Genomic DNA, 22,306 nt, shown 5'->3' with positions numbered 1-22,306 from the left:
ATCCTGGTCAGTTTTCAGACCAGAGATATTGTCAAAAATCTTGCTATCGTAGTTGTGGCACAACTGAGTAGAAACAGCATCTTAAAGCTCATAATAGTATAATACTACTGGATGTTTGTGTTGAAGATGCCTACTGCAGTAGTGTAACTGACTATATTCTTCATAATGTAATAATTATGTAATAATACTATTACCTTGATGCCTTAAAATGTTATCTGTAGTCAATTAATGGCACATATCTTAAAGAATACTCTTACTTTTTATGAGCACAGATACCTAAATCTTGTTTCTATAGTTAAGACAATTCAGTTGAAGAATTTGTTCTTCCTAAGTAAAAACATTGCCAGACAGATGCTTTTGTGTATGGGCAATGATTTTCAGTACTATGAAAATCACATTGCAGTAATAGGTGATCACTTTATACTTCAGTGAGACTATTTGTGAACAAGGCAGATGAAAGCAGCTTAAAATGTAACAAATTCATAGTTATCAAAATGTTTACCTTGAATACTTCATCAAAATCTCTAATCAGCTGAGTCCGAATCTGTAGCCTGTGTCACTGCAATATGATGATAAATGCTAAATAATATGGGCTTGGAAGAGGGGAAAAAAAAAAAAGAAAAGAACTATTTCAAACCACAGAAGAAATCAATATAGTAACAGAGATGCATATGTGGCTAGAATACTGGTGGACAAGCCAGCTCAAAGTTTTGAAAGTGCTGAGCACCAGAGTTTTAAACTCACACCTGGTACAAAGACATGGGTGAATTTTCCTGAAATAGAATCAACAGGGTAAAAGATGAACCATAACTTGTTTACAGCAGAAACACTGTAATGAAATGAAAACTAATTACAGTGTTTATGGCAAGATAAATCTGGTAGGCAGAATAGTTTATATACTAAACATCCAGTGGTACTTAGACCATGCAGTGACTCTGCAGTTCTTGATTTATTCATTAGTCCTGAAACAGACAGATTACACATCCATTTCTACTGGCAGATGTTGGGGGAAGGGAAAGCTAATTCTGCTGAAAATTTCTTATTCTGTTTCAGTGAAAAAGCTTTATTTGGAAAAAAAAAAAAAAAAGTTTTGAACATCATTATCTCCTGAGCAGGAACTGATTTAAGTAGTAGAAAGGTTGATTTGAGTGTACTGTTTACATCAAGTAACCCTCAGGAATCAGCACTCCAAAATGCTGACGTTAAACTGATTTAATTGAGCAGCTGCTACAAGTGAATAGGAGTTGAGATAGCTCAGCACTTTGTTCCTCTGTTCTGCATGTACACAATAGATTTGGCTCAACAAGAGCATTTTTTATAAAACAATGCTTTCATTTGCAGCTAGATGCAGCATGTAATTGCAACGCAGTCTGGTTAGAATATAAGCACAGTATCACAGTATCACAGTATGTTTGGGATTGGAAGGGACCTCAAAAGATCATCTACTCCAATCCCCAAAGCACATTAGCTTACAGTTCTGCGTTCTTCAGGTCTACAGTACAGGTAGTAAATATAATGATACGTCTGTTCTTCCAGCCTCAATACATGCAGAATGCACATCGTAAGGCAGCTCTTTATAATGAGATTCAATGCCTTAGAGATTTCTTTCTCTGTTAAAATATTGGGTCAGGTTCTAACTGGGTTTATTTCTTCAAACCTTGGAAGTTCCAGGAAATCTGAGGACGAAGAATGGGAGAGTACAAATGAACACTACAAATCAAATGTCTGTTTCCAAAAGAAACATGTATACACCTAGTAAGTTCTGCTGGAAGACTAAGTGTGGTAGTGAGTTCAAAGGCTGAGCCAGGTGTGGATGTTGGCAGACACCGGCAGGACCACAGGAGGACATGGCTGGGCTAGCACAGCAGGGGCCGTGGCAAAGTGCGAGTGTGAGGGAGCAAAAGCAGAACAGCAAAGCCACAAGCTGGTCTGGTTTAACAGTGGCCATGGTAAAACATCTTAATATCCATGACTGTGAGATGTAAAAGTATGAGATTTGCTTGATTCTTAATTTTCATGCTTTTTAGTAAAGGGAAGCTGAGACATTAAAGCTAAAAGTCAACAGAAGGCTTTGAAGCACATAATCATAAAGCAGTGAGCTTTCACAGAACACAGCTAGAACCCCAGACTGCGGGTGAGTTCACACGGGTGCCCCTGAGCCTGCCTGGGACCCCAGGAAAGCGGCGTCCCGAGTGTCCTGGTCACAGGCGCTGAGGAAACCGAGATGTCCCCCGCTGCTCCTCATGGCCTGCACCCCTCAGCCCTCTCCGGCAGCGGACGGGCCATCTTCCCGCCGCAGACAGTGGATTGGGGCCGCTTCCCCTCCTCCGCGGTCCTGTGCAAAAACCAAGGAGCCTCGGAAGATGCGGGCGGTGCGGCAGCTGCGGGACGAGCGTCCCGCTGAGGAGACGCTGTCCCTGCGCCCGCACAACCCCGCACCGCGGGCTGCCCCGGCTCCCGCCCGGCCCGGCCCCACCTGTGGGGGCGGCGGCCGCGGGCACCGCGGCTCCGGCTGCCCCGGCCCAGTACCCGCACGGCCCCGGGTCGCGCCCAGCGCCGGCGGCGGCGCCGCGGCCCCTTTAAATGGAGGCGGGGCCGAGCGCCAAAGTTTGCACAAGTTGTGGAGCGGGGCCGCGCGGAGCTGCGTGTCCGGCCCGGCCATGGGGCCCCCCGGCCGTTAGCGCCCCGGCTATGGACTACCTCACCGCCTTCACCGGCAAGGGCGGCCGCCTCCTGCGCGGCACCGCCAGCCGCCTCTGGGGGGTTGTGCCCGGCGGCCTCCGCCAGGTCCGCTTCCAGGACGTCCGGTGCCGCGGGGAGCCGGGCCCCACCGAGCAGGCGCCAGGTACCGGCGGGGAAGGGGCCGGGGGTTGCGGGGGGAGGCAGGGGCAGCGGCCGGTCAGGGGCCGCCCTGGGTGCTGGCGTGGGTTTCTCACTCCCCCCGAGCCTCCCTGGAGCGGGGCGAGCTCCGGGGAAGCGCCAGCAGGAGGGGGAGAGGGTCCCTTCCCCGGCGGGGCGCGGCCCGCGGGCCCCTTGGTGCCCTCCGGCCTCGCCGAGCGGCGGGGTCCCGCAGCCGCTGCTCCCTGCTGCCCTCGGGCCGCGCAGGGGCGGCTCTGAGCGGTGGCCGGGGGAGGAGGCGGCGGTGGAAGACAAAGAGGGGCGGGCGTGGGAGGGCCGGCACTTGGTCCCGGCCGGCGTGCGGCTCCCGGGGTGCCCCGCCGGGGCGGCTGCCCGAGCGGAGGCTGCGCCCCGAGGGGGTCGCACCGGACACGCGCGTAGTAACGAAAAAACAACTTTGTTGTTGCTGCGAGTCTTCCTGATTTCAGTGACAGTGCTGCTGCATTTACTTTCGTTACCCCGCCCCGCCCTCCCTCACAAACCAACTCACTTTCCTGGTACCTCTGTTGACCAGGCTGAGGGAAAGCGACAGGAGCTCCTTGATTTGAGATCTCCTTTGTTTCCAAGGTAGTTTTTGCCACTCGTGTGCCCCTGAATAACAGACAGTAGTACTGTGGAAATGGGTTTGGCGATGGTAAGTAGTAGTAGTACCTCTGCATTTCAGTGGTCAGACAGGTCAGCCTGGAGACAGTGACTGTCCTGTGCCTGGGGCTAAGGGACCTGCTTTTGTCACCTGCTTTTGTCACTTGCTTTCTTGATCATGTCGTTGAGACTTAAGTATAGGTACTCTAACTTACTCATTCCAAGTGAGTACTCAGGTTGCCAAGAAATACCATGAAAAGTGGGAGGGATGGGCAGCGAATGTACGCAGGCACTATATGTAGAAGAGGACCAGGCAATAGGGACTCCTGGGAGGTAATGCTGTTGACTGGCGATTAAAAACAAACTCTGACATGCCTAGTAAAAACGGCATGGTCTAACAATTGTTTCGAAAGAAAAAGACGTGAAGTTTGTGAAGATGCTTTCTAGAAATCCAAAGAGCTGTATACAATGAATAGTAAATATTTTCCTTTTTTTTTTTCTCCTGGTTCAAGAATCACTGTGCCAAGTGGATGATCACATATTTATCATTGTAGGTAAGGTTGAAGTTAGGTTTCTACTGAAAGGTAATATTAAAGACCATTGAGTTTGTTACTTTAGGTTATTTTGAAAGAGTAAAATAGTTTTTTATGAAGAGAAACAAGATTTGGTACTTATACTAGTGAGCAAGGCAGCAGGAATGCCCATGTATTCTGCCAGATGCAGATGATGTGCCCTTGTGTGCTATATTGACAGTGCCACTCTTTCTTTCTTTCTTTGTTGTCCCTCTACTTCAAGACATACAGGGAAAGAGACAGCAACTTGTGTTTCAGCAGTGAGATGAATTACCTTGAATGCATCCTCTACAAACTGTTAAAGGCTTGTTAACAAAGGTTACTTATACTGTTGTGCAGAAGCAAAATGGCAGTAGAACTCTTCAACATTTCTGGTCTTATGATCAGTTACAAGGCCATGTGTTCAACTGTTAGTGTAAAGCATCTCTTGTGATACATGAGATTTCTTAGAGGGAGTAGCTCGCTATTCCTATTGTTGCCTTCTTTCTTTGGGACAAAGGATTAACTTAGATTGTATTATAATGTTTTGGGTTTTCCCTAGCTCTGAGGAGGAAATGTTCTTCCTCAGATACTTTCATAATGTAATATCTCATATTTGTGTTAATGAAAAGTGACTGCAGTTCTGGAATGCAGGGTGGGGCTCTGTTTGTGTAGAATTTGGTTTGCCTCTTTGACAGAACCATACTTTGGGTTTTTCCTCACCTAGACAGCATACTGTGTGAGGCAATTGGATCTTGGACCTCCCATGCTGTCTTTGTCAGTTTCTGTCAGAAACTTTGTCAGGTTTCTGTCAGTTATGGGCAGAAACAGTTTCTGGTGACTGCAGAGTTCTTCTGGAATGTGTTTTCCTGGCTTTCATAAACCGCCTGTGCCCTGGTAATGGGTGCTGTGGAAGCTGTAACAATTATTACAATACTTCAGTTGAAATCTAACCTCTCATTTAATTAGAGATGGGTCCCCTGACATTTACTTAAAACTTAATGGCAAATTCTAACTACTCCAAATGTTCAAGCTCTGTATGCTGTATTCTGGATGCAGGCCTGCCTATTACTCTAGCTTTTTTTTCCACTTAGGACTTTCAGAAGGATCTTTGCAGTGTTCACTTTCTTTGCATCGTTCAGTTGCGGCTATGCATTACTTATTAGAAGAATAATTCTTCATAAATACCTCAAACTCCGTTTCTACATTTCTGGAAAAAAAAATTAGTCGTAATTATTTTAAATTTTGTTTCTACGATAAAATATCTCAATTTTATTCATTTAATATTAGTAAATTTGCATATACTGTTGTCTTGCTCTTCTTCCTAAACAGTTCAACAGCTGCACTGTAAGGTTTCCAAGTTCAGAGAGTCAAGTCTGGTCAAATGCCGTACCTTAAATCACTGTTCTGAGCCTACGTACTACTTTGGGTACGTGCAGAACAGTTTATAGTATTTCTTAGTAGGAAGAAAGGAGACATTGGGAGCCTGGGTAGTGTGATGGAGGCTGTAAACCTGTTTAACCAGTTTACATTGCTCGTGTCAGCAGCCATGTCAGTGAAATAATTTCAGGAAGGTATTTAATCTTTTAATGATTGTGGTAGAGGATAAAAATGCAAGGAGAACAAAAAATTTTAGAGAAAGCATCTGGCTGTAGTGAAGGCGCTACCAAAAATTTCAGTGTAAAATTCTCTTTTTATTTTCTTAAAAAAAAAAAAAAGCCTTGTGGGCTTTAAAATAGAGCTTCTGAAGACAGTCTGTTGGTAATTTCTAGAAAGAATGTGTCATAGTTCAGTATACTGTTTGCGTTCTCAGCTGTGTAAAGGGGAGTGTGGCTGCCAGCGAGGGACATGGTTTTGCTTCTTTTCTGTGGCACTGGGGAGGCCGTGCTTTGGTTTGGTGCGGTGCTGTTAAAGAGGCTGCTGGGAAACTAGAGGGTCCAGCCAGTGTGTTCAGGATCATAGGGCATCTACCTAAAAGGGCACACTCTTCGCAGTAGTAAGAAATTATCAAAGAAGAGTCAACAGCCATGAGTTTTGGTTTGGGAGGTTCAAATTGGACAATAGAAAAAAAAAAATCACAAGGAGGATAGCCCATCTATGTGACAGGTGACTGTTTTAAGCTGATCTAATTTGATGTTGACAATATTACCACTTCAAACTGGAGGCTGGAGTAGATGTACTCAAGAGGTTTCTTCCAGGTAACACTTTGGTTCTGTGAGAACATAGTTCCATACTGGGAGTCTCATGCTTCTGCCTGTCCAGACATTTTCACCTCACTGTGTCTCTGGTCACTTCATGGAGGGAGAAGATATGCTACACAGGCACTCTTGACTTCTTGCAGTGTGCCTCTCATTGAGTACAGAAGTTAAAGAAATGAAAATCAGTCATTCAGAACTTGTTCAGAGAATCCTCTTAAGCAGCCTGTCCAGGAAATTGTTGTACCTTCTGTCTATTAAAAGTGTTTTGTTGGTTTTTTTGCAGGTGCAACTTGTTTATTCAGTTCTGAACCATGTGCTCTCTAGGGTTTATTTACATTTTTTTATCAGTTTTCGAGTTTTGATTGGTATGATAACTATATACAGTATATCTGGTAAGCTGTGTGGCCTTTCAGTCTTCTGTACTACGGTGAAGGTAGTGGTGGTGCATTAAAAAAAAAGTGCTGGGCCAAGTTACCGTACACTTGACAAGTTCTGCTGTAAAAGTTAGCATTTTCCTTTCTAAAAATCTGTCTCAGAATAAAGCAGACATAAGAATAGGTAGGTTATTTCCTCACTTCATCCTTATTCAGTACTTCACTTTTAAGAAATTAATTTTAACAGGTGTATGATAAAGTACGAGAGGCTTCAAACTCAGGAGACACAGTTCTGCAAGTTTTCCTGTACACACTGTTCTGGATGAAGCACATGTGAAATGTACCAGCAGCCTTTACAGAGATGCTAATGCTTCGCTTTCATGTCTGAAAATACTTCATTTGGTACAGGCATGAGTGGCAAATGTGATCTTGGAATGTATCAGACTGGTGACTCAGTCATCTTGTGATATGTTAATGTATGCAGAATCTCTTCTGACTTATGCGCTACTAGTGTATAGAAATTCTTGACTGTTTCCTGCGTGTATGTGATGTTAAATTATCTCTTACTTAATGTTATGCTTTGTACTACTACATCTTGCCCTGGTTTTCTCCAAGCTTTGGGGCTACAGGATTCACTGTGTGTCCTTTTACCCAGCCTTTGCTGTTGATTGTGCTTCTGAGTTTCTTTGCTGATGTGCAGTTCAACTATTTAAAACCTAGTCCATTGGGAGCTCATTAACATACCACTCCATTCTGCTAGTTGCTATTTCTCTCTCCCCTTTAGTGAATTTTTTGACGTAGTTTAATATTCTTAGTCCATTTTTTACTGTTGAATAGGATTCTGATATATTGGATATTTTACTGAAGTTCAGTTCATATCTGTTTCAGTCATCTGCTAGGTTAGTTTATAATCTAAATATGGTTTATTCTAGTAATTTGGTGTCTGTTGACTGCATTGCTTTTTTTTTAATGTGTCATGTTGCATTTTTATCTTAATTTTTCTGGTTAATTCCCGTTTCTACGTTTGAACAGTTTTGAACCTTGTGTTTTATTGAAAATCCTGCATGCTTATAGCTGCCTTTTGACTTACTGCATGTATGAATAATAACTTCCTGTTCATCAGTAAGCAACGCACCTTGCCGTGTTGTATGTGTGAATCTCCCTCTGGCTTGGTTTGGTGGTGGCCTCGTGCATCTGCATTGCCTGCCAGAAAAATGTTGGAGTAGTCATAGTTACAGGTAACTCAAATGGTAAGCAAGAGTGTTTAGTCCTCCTTAAAGCAGGGAAGACTATGACTTCAGGCTAGGTTTTGCAATGCCTTATCCAGCTGCACCTTGATAATGTCCAAGGATGGAAACTGCACAACTGCTCTAGACAATTATATTTTTACCTTTTATCCTGTCAGAAGCTCTCCTATTTGTCCATTATGTCTATTGTCTTTCATTCTCCCACTATGCTTCATTGTATACAGCCTGGCTCTGTCATCTTGACACCTGTGGGGAAGTTACTGAGAAGGTAAGGGAAGGCAGCTCTTACAGTCCCTCTAAACCATCTCTTCTTTGGGCTGGAGCAGCTCTGCTCACATAGCCTCTTCTCATAGCCCCCAACTACCTTGGTGGCCCTTCACCAAAATAGCTTTCATTTATTAATGCCTTTCTTATACTGAAAGGGACTGGGGGTAGGGGGGAAAATGGAATGATGACATTAGAACCAGTATTCCAAAAGCCATGTGAATGCCAAGTTAAGGCGAATACCTGCTTCTCTGGTGCTGTGTCTGCTGGCTGTGCTCCTATTGATACAGCTGAGGATGCTGTTGGCCCTTCTGGCTGCCAGGGCACACTGTTGGCTGTGTCCATCTTCCTGCCTACCAAGACCCCCGTGGTTTCTTAACCAGAGCTGCTCCCTGGCTGGGCAGTGCCAGCCTGTGCAACACAAGGGGCTCTCCTTCCCATGTAGAGGACTGTTGTCCTGTTGAATTTCATAAGGTTCCTGCCAGCCTGTTCCTCCAGCCTGTCCAGCTGCCTCTGAATGGCAACGCGGCCCTCAGGTATGGTGACTGATCCCCCCAATTTGATGTCATCTGCAAACCTAATGCAATAGGTTTGTACAGCAAGATGTTTACCCAGACTTTGGGTCTAACTTTATGTACATGGTACATCTGTTTGCATGTTATCAGAGCTGTTGTAGTGCACAAGTCTGCTTACATCATTAGGATAAGGTGACTGTTTTTAAGCTTGTAGAAAGGCTAGGTACCATTGGCTTAAATGTGATAAGGCAAAGTGTAAGTTCTTAAAGGTGTGTAAGGATAACTTGATATTACTGCACAATGATCAAATTTCTTATGGGGTTTTGGGTAGACTTGAAGATGTACAACTAAACAGGCTTAAATACCTGAAACAGAAGGACAATCATTGGAAAAGTTGACTTTGCTGTCTCAGTAGAGCAGTCTTGATTTTTGCAGGTTTTCATTAATGTATACATTTGGTCTGTAGAGCTTGTACAGTGGGTGGAAATTTCATGTCATCTCTAATAAAATAAACTGTACACATACATATTTTAGATATAACAGGTAAGGAAGCTTACTGTTGTTAACACATACTGTGGCATAGTCTTGAAATTTGGTGAAGCATTTCTGTTTACCTTGAATGTGAAATGTTCTTTTAGAAGAAAGCCTATGTGGTGCACATTCCTGGAGTGTCATGTGTGGAGCTCACTTAGTGTCTTCTAGTCTTTTGGAGAAGTGGCCTGCCTTAAATACCTCTCTATTGAATTGTGTTTCATCCTGAAAAAATGTATTTAATTATTTCTGCCTATGTGCTCTGCAGCTGACCGGATAGCAGAAAAGGTGGTATGTGTTAGAGGGATCACAAAATGAACTTGAGTTGGTGCTGAATCTGTATTGTAGGAAGAAGCTGTTTTGATGTGTTTACAGTATTGATGCAGCATTAACAAGGTCTCTGCATTTAGTTTGGTGTTTCGCTTGAAAAAAATAGGGACAAAAGAATCATGTGGAGAGCAGTGATAAAGATCAAGAGTTTTGAGGACATGACTTTACTAGAAAAGACTGAATCACAAAATACGTAACAGTTGCTTAGCAAGAGGAGACTAAAGGAGGATTGTTTGACACTGCCTTGGTCTGAAGAACTACCATTTTGGCTAGAAAATTGCAGGCTACTAGCATCTTTTAGACTAGTATTAGGGCCTTGTTGTTTCTGGTTCCTAAGACACTGGAAGATAACTGAAAATAATATTCCAGTAATTAGCATAAGCATATCTAACTACAGAAGGGGGAGAAGGGCCACTGAGACAGTTGCTCTACTGAGGTGTAGGCCCTGCTGTTAGGAACCCCAAGTCACCAAGACTTATGAAATATAAAGATCTCCTACTTTAATAGTTTGTGTTTCTTTATGAATCGATCATAAAGATCTAATTGTTATTGAGCAGAACTAATAAAATAAAGATGTAACATCTATGTTTCATCTGCTTGATCTTTCACTTTTTCATGTGCTGCTAAATAACAACATCCTCTGTAATATTTCAAAGGGCGACTACTTTTCTTTCCTTACTTTCTTGTGATTCAGTTTTGAAAAATCTTTACCCCATATGTGCTATGTGTTTTTTTTAAGAACTGTGAAAAATTGTGTCCCAGACACGCATTTAACAAGGCTGCCGCCTCTGACTTTTTCTTAAATGCATGTAAATCTAATGCGTAACTTGCAGTTCTCATTGAGGGGGGATAAATCATGTTTCTCATCTTCTTAACTATAATAAGCTCAGTTATTAATTGAAAACAATTGGTATTAATTATTTACTTGTCTAGCCTACTTGCTTTATCTCAAAGGGTACTTGTTTTGTTTATCAGTTTATTTCTCTAGAAAATATGATCTTTGTCATTTCTGTTAACATTGAAATGAGAAGATCAGCAGCTGGGGAACATTGCAAGTTATTTGAAATTTAAGCTTATCATGCAGGAAAAATAGTAAAGGAAAAAATATGTTTCTGTGTGAAGCTTGAAGATAGTCTTAGGGAGTTCTTAGCATGTACCTTTGCATTGTTACTCACAGTACAAATCTTGAGTTCTCTTCACTATCTTTTATTGCCAGAAGTACAAAGGATGTTCTGGAAGCATCAGCAAACAGAACACTGAAGGTGTACCATTTGTCTTAGATGGAATATTAAGAAATGAGAAATGAAACTCTTGTCATGTCAATTTGAACTAGCAGTGCCACAGGAACAACTTCAGTCAACCACAATTCAGTGGCACAGGGCTGTACAGAGGCAGTTAGTAGAACTCACCTATAAATGTTGGAATTTAACTTTGCTTGTCTTCAAATTACAGTTGAATAATACCACTAACAGTTACATATTTTAAGGTCAAAGCTGCCTCTTTGGAAGCTGTATGTTCCTAAAACATAATGTTCCTAAAACCCCTTTTTCTGTCTTGTATAAATATGTTGGAACAGTATGTCTTTCTCTCTGGTTATGTGGATGATCATATGTAAACATTCTTATGCAACAATCTTAAATTTCTGGATGTACTCATACAACATTCAGACTGAATATTGGTCTGGTGTCATTTTGAACACTGCTTTCTGTATCTTCCTAGCTCCAGTCTTTTAAATCCTAGACAGTTGTAATATTTTCTTATAATTCATGCATATGATGTGAGCTTTTCCACTTTAGTGTTTCAAGCTGTTGTGGAGACCTAAACCTGCGAAGTGGTAGTTCAGAATTAAAGCATCAATCCTGACGCTACAAAAGGTCTGGTCTTGTTTCTGTCTAAACCAGCATGGCTGGAGATCTAATGACCTGGCACCACAGATCTCCTTGTTAAACAAGTTACTGTTGACTCCTGAGGTTGTGCGCAGCCTGGAAGGGTGCTGTCAGGTTCTTGTACCTGTGGTCTGAGATCAGCATTTTGTAGTCTCGCTGGCTTCCTGCTGGCAGATGAGGTAATGACTGTGTGTAGCCTAACAAGATGAGCTCATGTGTAATGGAGTTATCATCAGAATAAGTAAAATTAAAGAGTGAGACTGATTCCTATTCGTATTGAGGTCTTTTCAGATTACTACATCCTATGCTGGGAGTTATTTCCAGTTTCACATGCTTCCTAGAATACTGGCGCACAAGGATGGCTTGAATATTTACTTTCCTTTAAAAAAATAGCCGGCTCATTCAGTGAGAGGCAGTTGGAGGCTTTGCAGTATGTCTTCAGGGAGGCTGAATTCATGTCCCTGCTACTCTGACCTATTTTCACGATTGCAAAACCTCCTAGTTTTGTTTCTGAGGCGCTGGGTGAGCTGGAGGGGTTCTGTATGAGGCGATAGCTCCAGTGCTGGGGCTGTGGATGGAGGTGTGTGGTTAACAGCTGTGCCCAGTGCTGGACCCACAGGCTGGGCAGTGATATGGGGCTCAACGCTGCCACCTTCATCTCGTCTTGGCTTGGGGGACTTGGGTCAAAGTCGCTTATGAAACACCTGAATCCTGTATCTACATAGTGAGAGGGAAATAAATCTGTCACAGAGGGAAGGAGTGAATGTGGGCACTGATAGGAAGGGTAGGAACTACTGTCTTAGGTCTGGGAGGGAATGACATTTAAAAAACCCTATGAAATACTGCATCAAGAGTAGTGTGGCCAGCAGGACTAGGGCAGTGATCATCCCCCTGTACCTGGCACTGGTGAGAGCACGAGTCTGATGAGGAGCGGCTGAGGGAACTGGGGCTGTTCAGTCTGGAGAAAAGGAGGCTGAGGGGAGACCTTATTGCTGTCTACAGCTACCTGAAAGGAGGCTGTAGCATGGAGGGGATTGGGCTCTTCTCCCAAGTAACAAGTTGTAGGACAAGAGGAAATGGCCTCAAGTTGCACCAGGGAAGGTTCAGACTGGATATTAGGAAAAATTTCTTCCCAGAAAGCGTTGTAAAGCATTGGACCAGGCTGCCCAGGGAAGTGGTTGAGTCACCATCCCTGGAGATGTGTAGATGAGGCTTTTAGGGACATGGTTTAGTGCTAGAGTTTGGTTATGGTTGAACTCAATGATGTCAAGGGTCTCTTCCAACCAAAGCAATTCTATGATTCTATAAGCTCCTGGGGAATTTGTTTTAGGAGTTCTGGCATCTGCTTTCCTCCAAATAGCATCCAACCGGGACTTTGATGCCTCACCCCTACCCCTCAGTCGCTCTTACTTTTGTGAAGTTACCAGAGTGCTCTGAAGTCTAAAGCACAGTAGGTCCTTCTGCCCTGAAGAACAATTAACTTTGGTTTTCTATTTCTGGCATATGGAATGATATGACAGTGATTATTATGATATAATTATATATAATGGTAGTGCACAGCTTTATTCTACTGTTCAGTTACTGGTGAGGGAGAAGATAACTTGACCTCTTCTAGTGGCACTTGTCTGCAAACTGTTTAGGTACTCATACACAAACTGGTAAGAAGAAAAATGAAATTTAAGTGTGGGTTACAGAAAAAAACAACCAAAACACAAACAACATTGGGCTGTACACAAATGAAGTGGGTGTATACATTTGTAGCATAGGGCTTCTTTATTTCTATCCAATAGTACAGAGGGGGGCAGGGGAAGAAGATGCTTGTTCTAGAATGTGAGTGCTCTCTGTATAGATTATTAAGGGATGTATGGGATCCTGGATGAGATCAGTCTTCAGCTGCATCCTTTGACTTTTACTTAAGTGTATTTGAACCAGGCTGTTGTTGAATGAAAAAGAATAGGCTGCTGGCAAAGCTTTGATATGGGCTGAAGAATTTGGAACAACTTCAAGTCAAGCAGCTGCTGCAATTTTTCAGTAGCTTTCCAAGGAGGCACCTGTTGTGTTGCAAGGTCAGGTAGAAACTTTGGTAAGAAAATATTTGAGTTGGAAGAAGAGAATGTTGGCCACTGTTGGTTTACAAACAAACTTAAAGTGTATTTTATTCATTACTGGGTTGGCTTAATCTTGCCTAGAGACATCTCTAGCATTTTAAAAATTATTGATATAATCAGAAAAAAAAGGTTTCTTTCAGGTCAGTTTTTAAAAGCTGCTATTAGTAAATAAGGGAAGAAATACTTTTTAATGTGTTGAATGAAGATAGGATGCAAAATTACAGTGCTTGTATTTTTCAGAATTCTAGAAAGTATTTGGAAGTAGGCTTAAAGTCTTGACTGTCTGTCATAGCTATAAAAACTTGCTGTAATTAATACCGCCTATAGATCAATTTTTATCTTGTATCTGTGGGTACATTCTCCCTTAGACTCTTTTCAATATATTAAAAAAAAGTAGAGTTGTCCAATGTTTATTTCCTTATTATATAAAGAATACCCAAGGAGGCTACTTGTATTCAATCTGCTAGAAATCACTTTCATCATTGCCCTCTGCAGTTTGCCCAGTATAGCAAATGTAAGGTATTTGCTGAGTTTTTTGTGTGTGTGTTTTGTTTCTTATTTTTTGACGTTGCAGAACTTCCCATGTGTTTTGTGTTAGATTTTTTTTTTTCCCCCTCTCATATCTTGATAGTTTCAACTATCCATGTGGAAATGGGGGGTGGTAGTATATGAAATTCATTCAAGTATTTGTCTAGTCTTTTTTCCAGTGTTGCAATCAGGTTGCTAATTCAAAATATTAATGCACAGAAGTTGCTGACAATTTATTGCAAGTTTCCTTAGTACCTCAGGTGAGGCTTAAACAGACATAGAGCATGTTTTCTATTCTTGATCTAGCCATACTGAAATATTTTAAAGTAAGGTTTGTTTTTGCTATTCAGTTGTTTTAAATATTTGACTAAATTATTAAGTTATGGTAAAATAAATTTCAATCTATCAAAATGGGAGTATAACTATTCCTATTGTAGCATGAAAACATAACATCTCATTCATGTAAGTATTTTGGGCTACTTAATAGCAGTTATTTACCTTTTGAAGGTAGAGGCCTTGTGAAAGAAACTTCTTAAGAGGGTCATCTCAAAAAATGCATGTTATGGATGTGTTAAAAAATCCCTTTTCTAGAGATGTAGAATTAAATGCTTTCTGTTGAATCATGTAAGTACACTGTTGCATTGTCTTTATCATTAATAACAAACCAGTTAGTATCAAAAAGTAGAGTATACTTCAGGTACAAATTGTTGCTGATTTGGCTTATGAAGTGAAGGTCAACGAAGTACCATGTGCCAATATAAAGACCAGTTCTTAACTAGTGTTATTTACAATCTTTTTTGTTTATGCATAGGCTGTATGTGTTTGCTACTGATAATTGTGAAGTTAAACACTAATGCTCCTTGGTTTATAAGACAGCTTTAAATACTCTGTGTTTAACAGCCTTTAGACATTTAAAAAAATATCCCAACAGATTAGGTGGAACATCCAGGAACTCTGGATCACATCCCCTCTAGAGAAAAGAAGCCTGGGTTCCACAGAAAGCCAAGTAAACACAGTAGTTCCAGAAATGTTGATTTCCTCATGGGGTCTGTCTCCCATTTAGCCTTCCTTCATTAACAGCTTCTCAGATAGCAGTGAGTACTTATGCAGTTAATTGATCCCCAGTTATCAGTGGTTTATATTGGTCAAATTCTGAAAGCATTGCAGAGGAATGAAGTCCCTGTTCAGCAGCCGGGTGTCTGTTCGGCAGAGTCACCGGGAGCGAGCTGTGTGACTGTGAATTAAATGTCTGCCCACGGGGCTGTAGGCAGCAGCCTGTGACAGTGCTGAGAGAGGAAAATGAATTTAACACGCACGTTGCCTCAATTTTTTTCAGACACTGGCCAGAAGAAGACCCCAGACAAGAAAGATGGGCGACGAATGTCTTTTCAAAAGCCTAAAGGGACTATTGAATATTCTGTAAGTTACTGCTTTATTGTTAGAATGTCATTGCATAGCAAGTGCAGACTTAAACTTTCATTACAAAACATAAGCAACACAGTAATGTGCATTAGCTTTAATCTTAGAATTCTGTGTATCTTATAGTTTATTTTGATAGGAATTAGCTAGTAATACTTGAGTAATGCTTTTTTTAATTTTGCTTTTTTCTTTAAGTTTTTCTTTAAAAAAACAAAAAACAAGATAATAATCTGTTGACTAGTTTACTTTTAGGTAACTAGTTAGAAATTGTAGATAACATTTAATTATAAAAACAGGTGCAAGCTCCCTGCTTTCAAGATTATTAATAAACTGTTGATATAAGGAGAAATAACAAAATGAAATTTGGGGAGTGCAGCTATATCTTGATACTGACCTTCTGTTTTTCTCTTAATAATTTTCATAGTCCATACCTTTTACTGTTCAGATCTGTTTCTACAGCAGTATCTGAAAATGGAGCCTTTCTCTGCCTGTTCTGTTCTTGAAATGACCCTCAAACCATGCTGCAGTCAGCTTTTCACATTTGTGGTTACTAAGGGAAACTGAATTGAGAAGTATCTGTCTTATGTTATATACTGGAAATATAATTAACTCTATAAATAATGCTTATAGGGTTCACATGAAAATAGGGAAAGACCGTCACAGTTATCTTTGAATGCTTTTGAAGCTGGACATGATAAAATAAAAATGAGAACTTCTTTATAGAAAGTCTTATGTGGACTCCTGGTGATCTCTTACCCCAAGAATAAGAGAGATTGGAGAGACTTAACTCTTAATGTTATGTTAAGCCAAGCTATAGTGTGGATTAACTATGGAGAAGGCTGTGATAGTCAATTGGAGAGAGACAGAGGGTGAGTGTATTGGAGAGAGAAGCACTTCATTAGCACGGCTTATATTGGGAATTTGAGTATCATTCTGGACTAAACTAAAGACTTCCTTGAAGTTGAAATTCAGAAAAGAAATTTATTCTGCTCAGGTTCTAGCAGCTGAAGAATGGCAAAGTAAATGTGACTGTTCCTGTTACCTTAACCCCATTTTGTCTGAGATAATTGGGAAAAATGATCAGGTGTAACTCTGCAAAACTGGGGTTCCTCTCCACCCAGTAAATCCCTTAACTTGTCTCTTGCCACCACGTGCATGCGTTTACTTTGGTATATAAAATTCCAGGCAAAGCCAAAGCACCAAACTTTCCATTCTTAAATGAGTATGTTTGTGTAAGTTGTCATGTACTTTTGCAGGCTTTGTGTTCCAGTAGGTGGAGTTTTATTTGCAAAAATAACTTGCTTAATACATACTGAAGTATGTATCATTTCCTTCTGAGTCAAAAGGACGATTCATAAGAATAAAAAATTTGCTAGCTTCTAAAGGAGCCTGTTGTGTGTATGGAACATGATGTGTTTCAGCTTCACAGATGCTGTATTCTTGTCTAGTCTTGCTGTACCTCTCACTCGTAAAGTACTTAATGTAATATCAAGTTTTCAGAGCTTTTGGTTATGTGTCATGCACATATATCTCAATAAAATACACAGAGCTAAACTTTAGGAACCAAGGCGATGCTTACTATATATATGAGAACATTCTGGTAACTACTGTGATAATTTGCTACTGTTATTATTTATGAGTTTATACCATGTGGAGAGGTGAACTTAGGTCTGGTTTCTGCCTTAATTCTGCTACTTCTCAAAGCAACGTATATATGTATAAACATGCACACACACTTTTTATGTCTGCATATGTTGCTGCTTTGAGAAGCAGTAGAGGGATGAAGACAGAAACCAGACTTCCCACAGTATTGTTGAAAAGTTAGTGAAGTCTTTTGCCTTTTTTGTTGTTTGTTTGTTGCTGTTTTGTTTATTTGGGGGGGTGGTGGGGGTGGTGGTGTTTTTTTTCATATAATGTAATGTGTTAGTTTTTCCAGTGGCTATATTTTTTTTTAGGAGGGGAGGGCTTATTTATATTCCTAAAGCTGAGAGCGAGCTAGAATCTCACTGATGCAAACTATGGGTTTTTAAGGTAAAATACGCTTCACGCTAGTATTTTTTTAAAGGAAGTTATTACTTTATGAACAAATAAGCAATAAAATGTATTTTCAAAGATAAAGCTAAAAGGCAATTAATGTTTAAGATTTTAATCTAAAATTCCCAAAACATAAAATCTTGGAACTTCTATATGTAGCACCAGTGAGAAGATGTCAAGAGATGTGGTAGTAAGTGAAGAAGCAAGTCCTGTGCTAGTAGGTTTAAAAGAATGTCACTAAGTTAATTTTTTCAGTGACTGCCTCTAAAGGATACAGAAATTTATGGTTTGTTTTCACTGTCATTACTTAGAGAGTGAACAGAACTTTTTTTAAAGTTAATATAGTTTTTCTTCTGGATGTCAGTCAACTGATTAGATGCAAATTGATATGTGTTATTTCTGAATTCACAGTTGATGCCCCAGGCCAGTTATTTTCCTCTTCTGCACACAGCTGAGGCACATGAACAGGCTCCAAGGACCAACAGGGCAGATAGTTTAGGTGAATTACTGTTACCAGCTAGACCTCTTTTTTGTGAAAATAGCATTTGTAATTTGCTTAATTGACATCATTATATTGCTGTCACATTAGAAGTATTTTGTTATTTGTTGTACAAACAAAACCATTGTCTGCCTACAGGTGTTCACAGAGCCAATGACAGATAAATAAAGGAGCATAAGCAGACATTGACCACTGCTCACCAGTGGTACTGGCATGGTAACAGTTGCATGACTACAACAATAAGCCTTCTAACACCCCTTCATTTTGAGGAGAAAAAGGAAATAACTGTGGCTATTTACAGATGTTTGTTTTTCTGAAGTGTGATAGACTATGCAGGAAAAGTGCTTTTTGTTGGGGGAAAAAAGTGAGCAATGAAGGCAGATGATCTGGTTTATCTCCCTCCTCTGGGGATCAAAGACTTTATTCTTCTCTTGCAATATTAGAGCAGATGAGCACCTGACACACAGAGTATGTTGTCCAGATCATGAGAAAAGCCTGGTACCACTTAATAAAGGTCACACAAGCCTACAGTAGACCAGAGTCTTAAGACTGAGTGTTAAGCCAGGCTCCTCAGTGTTGAACTGCTCATCTTCCTGCATGTGATCTTTTCCCAGTTATTTAGTGGCGAGTTTGACATTTGCAAACTGGGTCTTGACTATTTTATTTGTTTGTTTTAGTTAGAAACAAGTTAGATGAAGTCACAGAGAACAAAACTAGAGGCTTATGGATTCCACTTCTTAAGTTAGAACAAGGAGGAATTTTTGATCCTTTCTTAGCTCAAGAGGCATTGGTGGCAAGTGTTTTTGTGGTGACCATCAAGAGGTGAAAGTTTGCTAAACTGAGAACCAACATGAATACTTGTAATTTCTTGTTGCAATGACTTGCTGAACATTTATTTTGATAGTAGATAAATGGTGAGTATCAGCTAAAGTCTTGCTAGAGTTAACTGTAGATTTTGCTTTCAATCCTAGGGCAGCTTGGATAGAAAGCACTAAAGGTTTTCTCTTTTGGTGCAGCTAGTTTTACTGCCACTGTAAGCCTTTATATGCTTTTCAGACTACTAGACTACTACATACTTAAAGTGGTTTTCTCCTTGGGGCTTTCATTTCAAAACCAGGGATTGTGTTCTTGTCTGTCATTTTTTTGAGTGTGCCACTGCCACGGACTTTTCCCCAACTTTGGGGAATTTAGAAAATGTGGATCATTACGATGACAGACTACTTTATCTGTTGCATCTTTTACCTAATTTTAAAATTATTTTGAAGCTGCTTTTATGATAGTTACAAGTTCCATCTTCCTGATGGTGCGTAGTATAGAAATTAGGCCTATTAATTAGTTTATATGGTCATAATCTGATATTTCTAAAGGTTTGGGTACAACATCAAAGTTGTTGTGTCTTCTCTCCCTTTGTCCTCACCTCTCCTGCAAGTCTTCCTATCTCTTTAATTTTGTTAGCTTCTTTGAATACCGTTAAGCTATTGTTTTCTTGTTTTCTGGTTCTCAGACAGCTAGTCAGGAAATACTTGGAAACAAATAAATAATTATTTGTGCACTCTGATTCATATGTATTCAATATGTAATTTTTAATTGAAGAATGACTGAAGTCCAGTTGTGGAGATGTAATGACAGTAAAGTTCATTAAAAAAAGCAGTAGACAATTTGGTTTTAAATAAGATTTTTAAATAACTTTGCCAACTGGTAAGCTGATACACATGAACACACCTCATAAACAAGGCTATGTAAATAATGCTTTGAAATGGGATAGTGGGATGTACCTCTGCTCAAATGGAGACACAGTGATTTGAAGAGAGTGTTTGATCTGGGGTTTTATTGGAAAAGAAAGACAGAAGGTGTGGAGCTTAAGTTACTCTTTCTGTATCTAGTCATGTCTGTGAAAACTGATATTTTTTTAGCTTAGATTTTTAAACATATTTGTATACATATGAGTGACTATATGAGGTAGAAGTAACTAGGTAATAAGACCTTACTTGTCTTATCTCCATGTAGGAGTTGATGACTAGAAGCTCTTGCTGCTGAGTATAGGAAAGCTACCTATATTTTAAGAAGCTCTTTTTCAACAAAAGTTACTGTACAAAGCAGAGTTTGTGTGCATTTAGTTTAAGACAGTCCTGAATAACTGTTGCTTGTTTGCTTTTTCCACTTCAATTAATCAGTATCTTTCAGTCTTTATATTTAAGTCAGTATACTGAAAGAAGCAAAGCCAATGCATGATCCATATTGAACTGCTTCAAAGCACCAACTGACCTGCTCAAGTCCATTCCACATTGTTTCAGGGAATAAAATAGTGTTTTCTCATATCTGGTGGTTGTCTTTGAGTTTTACTTGTATGTGAACAAATCTTGCCATTCTGTTAAAATAATGAAATGATGTAATCACTGTTTATCATGTCTGTCTTCTCAAAAGGGGAAATTATCACATGAAGATTCAGCATCGTGATTTAATATTCAAATATTTATATGAAATTCTTAATATTCAGAATAGCATTTAAATAGCTACATGCATGATATATAGAGATTTTGTTTCCTGGGAAAGAAGGAATGACTTTTTGTACTCTCTCACAGTATCGAATTGATGAGCAAAAAATCATTGAAGTAATTGGAAAAGCTGGGGAATGGATGTGGTACATGGTGGTGTGGATTTTTTTCTTTGTTTGTTCTTGAACTACACTTTTCCACAAAGTTATCCTTTCAGCTTTTGGCAGTTCAGATTCTGTTGTGGGTTTGTTTGTTTGGTTTTGTTTGTTGTAATAATAGAACACATGAGAATTGGAAAATAGGGCATTGAACATAGGGAGATACTTGAGGAAGTCTTTGACATGAAGAGTTTTTGTTTTAAGAATGTATCAGTGCTGGTCTCTGAAATCCCATGTAGTGTGCAGATTTGCCTGTGCAAATTTTACAGCCAGATAAGGAAAGGAAACTGATACTTGCCAGATGGTTTTATAATAGGATGGAAGGCATATATCTTCTGCAGAGGTAATAAAAAGGACAAATGAGAGGATATTTAAGACAAAAGTCAGGATTTTTTTCTAGCAGTGCTCCATTTAACACCACAAATGTAGCTCTGCTTATATTGCACCATCTTATCTTAAATGCTGAGGTTTATTTTTCCTGGTGCGATGTTTACGTAGCTCTGTGCTGTTACACAATAAACTTCTTTTGATTGTACGCTCCCTTGTCATATCATCCTCACAGCTCTTAAATGCTTGCTATGAATTCTTTATTCTGAAATACTCTCTGTGAATAAAACTTCTTTCTTCTTTGCTTTCTTCTGTTTGCTCATATTGCATACCTTTTGGGAGATTGGGATGAAAATAAGAGCTTGAAAAAATCCTTTCCTTATGTGAGAATCACCTACTCAAAATGCTTATGCTCCATCTGCTGTCATACTAGTTGACCTGTTTTCTTCAGTATTTTTGCTTTTTATTTCAGTGATTCATTTTACTTGCAAGTCAGGTTAACAGAAGCCTATTTCAGAGCAAAGAGAGCTTGTTTGTGTTTACAGAAGTTGCTTCAGCTTTTCTGTAAGTGCAGAACAGAGGAAGGAGTTGAGGAAGGAGGAGGAGAAGGGTTCTCTGAAACCAGAAGTTCTGGTGGGGCAGCTGAGCCCCCAGCAGTGGGTGTGGGACGGACTCTCCTGGCCACTCAGCAGGACAGTGGGAGGACAAGTGTCCTTAGGTGAGCCTGCCGTAGACTCAGAGTTACGGGTAGGTGTGCTTTAGGGGGTGGGTGTTTTTGGGCAATCGTAAGATATGAAGACTTAAAGTTCATCAGAAAATCAGTAAATCTACATGTGATAAAATTTGTAAGCCACTGTTTGAACTAACTGCTTACAGGTTTGTTTTTCTTTTTTCCCCACAATGATACAGGTGGAATCAAGAGATACTTTAAACAGTATTGCCTTGAAATTTGATACAACACCCAATGAACTGGTTCAATTAAATAAGCTTTTCTCCAGAGCAGTCGTTCCTGGACAGGTACTATTACTCTGTATATGTTACATATCCAATAAAAAACTTTTCCCCCCATATTTCTCATCTCTACCAGAGAAGGTGTTAAAGAATGTCTCTTACTCGTTTTCCTTTTGGCTTTATAAAAGACTTTTTTTCATTTCTCTCTAGTTTGTTAATTTCTTGTGCCTAATAAATAACTGCCTAAAAAGGGAACATATGATGAAGCTACCTGTCTCTCTTAAATAAAATCAGGGGACTTTTCAAACTAAATACACTTAATGATTTAATAACACTTGGGTACAAGCTAAATTGCCACTTTGCAAATATACCAGGCTGTTTACCAACTCTAGCTATCCAGGATACAGCTTA

The 22,306-nt window shown here is 40.1% G+C and overlaps 1 protein-coding gene across 3 annotated transcripts in view; it reads left to right on the top strand.

Annotated features, from left to right (window-relative positions):
• Window positions 1-2,632: 2,632 nt before the first annotated feature.
• OXR1 (oxidation resistance 1) overlaps window positions 2,633-22,306 on the top strand; it is a gene marked incomplete at its 5' end in the record, with an annotated part of 78,672 nt that continues 58,998 nt past the window's right edge. For 2 of the 3 annotated variants that reach the window (XM_080340358.1, XM_080340357.1), the window contains 3 exons: window positions 2,633-2,845; window positions 15,349-15,431; window positions 21,854-21,961. In XM_080340358.1, coding sequence (XP_080196484.1) covers window positions 2,692-2,845; window positions 15,349-15,431; window positions 21,854-21,961 — 345 coding nt within the window. The remainder of the gene's footprint in view (window positions 2,846-15,348; window positions 15,432-21,853; window positions 21,962-22,306) is intronic. The other variant, XM_080340359.1, reaches the window with a different exon arrangement.

Source organism: Nesoenas mayeri, assembly GCF_963082525.1.
Source record: "Nesoenas mayeri genome assembly, chromosome: 2".
In the NCBI taxonomy this organism is placed as follows: Eukaryota; Metazoa; Chordata; class Aves; order Columbiformes; family Columbidae; genus Nesoenas; species Nesoenas mayeri.
The sequence above is the reverse complement of the archived record's forward strand: the minus strand, read 5'-3'. Positions and strand labels throughout refer to the sequence as shown.